This window comes from Austrofundulus limnaeus, unplaced genomic scaffold (assembly GCF_001266775.1).
Source record: "Austrofundulus limnaeus strain Quisiro unplaced genomic scaffold, Austrofundulus_limnaeus-1.0 Scaffold79, whole genome shotgun sequence".
Taxonomy (NCBI): domain Eukaryota; kingdom Metazoa; phylum Chordata; class Actinopteri; order Cyprinodontiformes; family Rivulidae; genus Austrofundulus; species Austrofundulus limnaeus.
In genome coordinates, this window is record NW_013952481.1 from 2,021,589 (window position 1) to 2,026,629 (window position 5,041).

Consider the following 5,041-nt stretch of genomic DNA (forward strand, 5'->3'; position numbering starts at 1 on the left):
TTTTTTTTGTTAATTTTATATGCAATGGACATTTGCCTCTTTGTGTGATCTGTGTGTGTGTAGCTAGAAAAGCTAATGATAACATGTCCTGGCTGTACTTTAAAAAGGCTGAGAAAACCCCTGACAACAGGGAGTTCTGTGGCAACGAGATAAAAGAAAATGAAGTCACATGCACGGGTAAAACACACACACACACACACGCGCACGCACACACACACATATGAAAGAGTGCACCAAAAWACAACATGCTGCAAAAACAATGAAGCCCCGTTCAAAGTAGCAGCTGCTGAAAGATCTGTAATAAAACTCAAAGATGTTAAATGTGTTTAAAAATCAAATAACACTCAAATGTATTGTCAGACTAATCTAGAGCGTCATCATGCTGCATTAGAAAACACTTTACAATTAACCAGGCATGTTTATTTTAATTATTATGTGGGGTCTCAAGAGGGGGCTGCAGTTTTGTTGTGCTCATTTCAAAACTGTCACTACAAGAAGCACATTATTTACTTTTGCATGAATGAAATATTTTTTATATCAGATAAAAAACATCTGGTTTAAGTCCAGAATTACTTTATAACATTATCTACAACTGATCTCTAACAAATTCACACAGAACGAGACCACTGAAACAAACACAGAGACAAGCTGTAGCGATAAATGGTCTTGTCCAGGTGTATGGGATAACAAAACTGTCAGAAACAATACTATGTGTAAGAGTCTAAATTTGTACATGTAAGTCAATAATCATGCATAAATTTTAGATTTGTACACTAAACATGCATAAATTTTAGATTTGTATTTGTATTCATGTAAAATCAAATATGCTTTCTATTTAATACCAAAGCCTTCAAATGCTTTTCCCTTCAGCACATTGTTGTGTTTACAAAGAGTTTGTCTGGTTGCAAATGAGGCAGTGGTCATTTCCCCCTAGTGGTCTGGCTTCGTTACTGTTTGCAATCGATCTTTTCAGTGTTCCATGCATAATGTCTGTTATCCTTGGGGTAAAAGAATTGTACTTGTAAATTTGTGATTCGTACTTGTAATGTTGTGAAGTTGTAACTTTTAAACTTATTTTCTCACAGAAAACATATTTGATTTTACATGAATACAAATACAAATATAAAATTTATGCACGTTTATTGTACAAATCTAAAATGTATGCACGTTTATTGACTTACATGTACAAATTTAGACTCTTACACATACAATTCTTTCTGACAGTTCTGTTATCCCATACAAGTGGACGTAAACTCAGTTCAGCAAGTAGACGATGACATCTTGTACTCCTGGGTGGGGCTGMAATGCAAAATGAAGAGGGTCCTGGACTATGGGCTGGAGCTGCTCCAGGATGAGCCTCTTCGTGGTTTTCATGATGTGGAACATCAGAGCCACTGGCCTGCAGCCTTTAAGTCACTGGGTTGTGAAGTTTTTGGAACGGGAACAACACAATATGTGTTCCTTATCACTGGGACTCTCTGGAGGTTCAGGCTCATATTGAAGACATGTTGCAGTACAAAGTTGGGTGGTATGGGTGTGGGGACACCATCAGGAGACGGGTAAAGAAGGTGTAAGGTGGGCTGAGGTGAGCAGGCTCTCAGGGAGGGTTGGGGGAGTGAGAAGAAATGACTGCTGAGGGTCATCAGAAGAGCTCAGGCAGAGGAGGATGGATCCCGCTGTGTCAAATCTGTTAAAGAACAGATTTAGCTCGTTGGCTTTGTCCACGTTGCTCTCCACTCCTCTGTTCCTCTTAAGTCAGTGGACCTGAAACCTGCAATTTTGTTTGTCTCAATGTTGATTGTCGCAACAAAACAACCACATGTTGTTAGGCTGGAGCTTCTACWTAAGCTTTTTTTAGCTTTCCTGATGGTCATTTTTAGTTGCCTCTGAATTATTCAATATATAAATATAAATATGTATGTGAGTGTGTGTGTGTGTGTCCGTGCTAATTTTGTCATTTTGTTACTCAAATTCTGGTAACTCAAATTAATTTCAAATTTAATTTAATTCAGAAAAAAAAAGAAATCAAGCATAAGATGCATTTCCCACTATTGGCCAGTAGATGGCAGTGTTGTAACTAAATGTGTTCAGTAAGAGCTTTGTGTGTGTGGACATTATCTATCTGTGTGAGTGTGTCTGTGTGTAAGGAATGAAATAAAATCTCAACATATATTTCACATATCTTCTAATCTCTTTCACTCTCTCATTACATTTCACTTTTTTCTTTCTCTTTCTTTTTAGACAAAAAAGAATGAAATAAATTATTTTTTTTTAAAAAGACTAAGTCTAGAATATTTATGCACGTGTGTGAACATGCCTCTCTCTTCGTGTTGGCTTGGTGACATTATGACATCATGTGCTCTGTCAGCAGTCACCATGCTAAGCTAGCATATGTTATGTTACAGCATCCATACAAAAATAGTAATAAATTAATAATGAACAATTCTACCTGTGAGGAGCTGAAATTAGCAACGCAATCCAACTAACGCTAGTAATCCTTTCAGCTGATCAACATTTTTACTCCTGTGACCCATGCCTGTCATTGTGCTGCCCTGCAGAGGAACCAGGAGGTGATGTCAGCCTCTTGGCTGCAGTGAATCTCTTTTCTCGACAACAAGCCCACCATCAGGAACGCCACAAAGATGTTGTTAAAATGGGTGTTCCAGATGGATTATGGCTCCACAGCTCACATGGAGGAAGCACAAAACAACATCTGACTCTTGTCACCTGGACATCCAGACTTTCTGTAAACATATTTATAATTGTGTTGTAGCACATTTGTTTCCATTTTACTTGGCTTTGTTAATATTAAACATAAATGTTTGAATGCAGCAATTAATCCTATGCAGCTGCCATGATGCAGTTTATTTGGCATCTGAAAATACATTTCCTCAAAGRTATTTTTTAATCTGAAAAGAGCTTCACTATGTTGAGAGCTCAGCAGACAGTTAGGTTTCACTTTCACTTTGACCCGAGAGCCTGCAGGAGTCATGGGCGGGGTGTGTTGGGTAGGGGGACAGGGAGGGGGTGTGCTCTGCCATGAGGAAGTTCGGCTTAAAGACACGTCCCAGGGGAGTTTCTGGTCCCAAAAGGTGTTTCTGGTCCCCACCTGTCGTTTTGCTCCTCAGCATGGCTTCCTAAAAACACTGCAGGGTTTCTCAAACATGCATGAATGAGTCAAAGCAAGGCTTTGGGCTTGTTTTTTTATGAGAAAATAATATTGTAACGTGATTACAAAACTCAAAAAAGTTGATTTTACATGATATGTCACCTTTAAGGTTTGYACTGGCTGTTTCTGATTCAATTTTATTGTTAATTGTATTGTTTCTCTTTTAATGTGGTTTATTTGGTGTGTTTTGGGCCTCAGGAAGAGTAGTGTCTGCCTGTGCAAAGACTAATGAGGACCCTTTCAAATAAATTGATTAATTAACAGTGTACTGTTTTACACTTAATAATAATACATTTCCAACACATTATTGTGTTTACAATGTAGAAACCTAGAGTGAAACGTTTAATGTAGCACMATTAGATGTAATACGTACATGAACACATTTGGCTCATTATTTGGCAAGAAACTGGACAGTTTTGTCTCTTTCACACAAAACTACAACTGCACAGTTTCCACACAAATTAGGTTTTGATTGTGAACAAACACAGCTGCTCTTCACAAGAGCGCAATTTTATAATGCAAATAAATGGCCCCATAGGTACATAAAACGTCATCCAGCATCTGAAAGTTGGGAAACTTTAATCTTGTTTTATTTATTTTTTAATCTACCTGAGAGGATGAAGAAGATCCCGGATACGAAGGCAAGGATGGTGCGCTGAGGCCGGATGTGACCGATGTTGCTGATGACGAAGGCGGTGAAAACGAACAGCAGGGAGACCATGGGGAACGGCGTGGCAGTTCGGACCATTTCTAAAAGACAGGGTCAGTGTTCAAGGTGAAGGGGGTCTCACTGAAAAACTTAGCTCCATCATTATTAATTCATTAACACATTGAACTTTATAAGTGTCTTGTATTTTATTGTTGTTTTTTAAACTAAACTCATTTTACCGTATGTTCCTGATTTAACATGAGTCAAAACTGTGACATGTGCAGAATGAGTGAGATTGATTGCTTTAAAAACAAGTAAATACATTTTTGTGAAAAAGTTTTCTGCTCCATATTCAGCTCTAATTGTTCAGGCAAGTGTATTAAAGCATGATTTATTATTCAGAGCTCACTTTTTTGTTGGCTCTGACTACTTGTTTCACTTAAAACAGTAAAGACTGCAGGGATTTCTGTTTGCTTTTCATGCAAAGTGGGAAAAAAACCTGCCTTTTAAAGCATTTGTCTGTGTTCAACATGATTTATGTTGCAAAGGAAGAAGCCACATGAAAAAAGCTGATGTGGCAGAATCGTCGCTGAATAAAATCATAAAAATATATTCGTGGTTAGAAAAACACAGAATCCCAAAGGATGTTTTACTCCTAAAAGTGTTGTCCGAAGCGTTTTTGTTTTTTTATTCTGTTTAAACACGAGCGCTCTCTCAGGCCTGAGTGGAGTTCAGGTATAATTTATTCACAAGCCTTTGCCGCTGAGTTACTGCAGTATTATGACGCGAGCGCCTCCCCACAGATATTTACCCAGCGTTTAACAGACCACACATCCAACACGGAGTATTTTGCATCTAACAGGCAGAACAAACTGCAGAGGGGAGAGCACTTCTGAAGTGTCAACAGTTTCAATTATTGAAGCGGCTCTGAGACAAAAGAACTCCACAGGGAACTTTGTGAAACACTCTGAATTCATTTATCTACGGATTCAATGAACAAATCTATCYAGGAGCCTTTAAAAATAAATGAGGCTCTTTAGTTTTAGGGAGTAGAAATGTACAGTAATGTCGTATAAGTTATTGTTAACATTAGATAACATTATATTTATGTTTTGAAAAATGTATTTTTCATTGTTATTAAGGTGAAATGCTTTTTTTACTGTTTTTTCCACACCAGTTACTTTAAAAAAAATCAACTACATGCACTTCACAGTATATGTGAT

At 37.7% G+C, this 5,041-nt stretch overlaps 1 protein-coding gene across 1 annotated transcript in view; it reads right to left on the bottom strand.

The window, feature by feature from the left end:
- Window positions 1-5,041, bottom strand: part of cacng7a (calcium channel, voltage-dependent, gamma subunit 7a) — a gene marked incomplete in the record, with an annotated part of 21,941 nt that overhangs the window by 5,183 nt on the left and 11,717 nt on the right. The window contains 1 exon segment of the mRNA XM_014011357.1: window positions 3,779-3,919. Coding sequence (XP_013866811.1) covers window positions 3,779-3,919 — 141 coding nt within the window.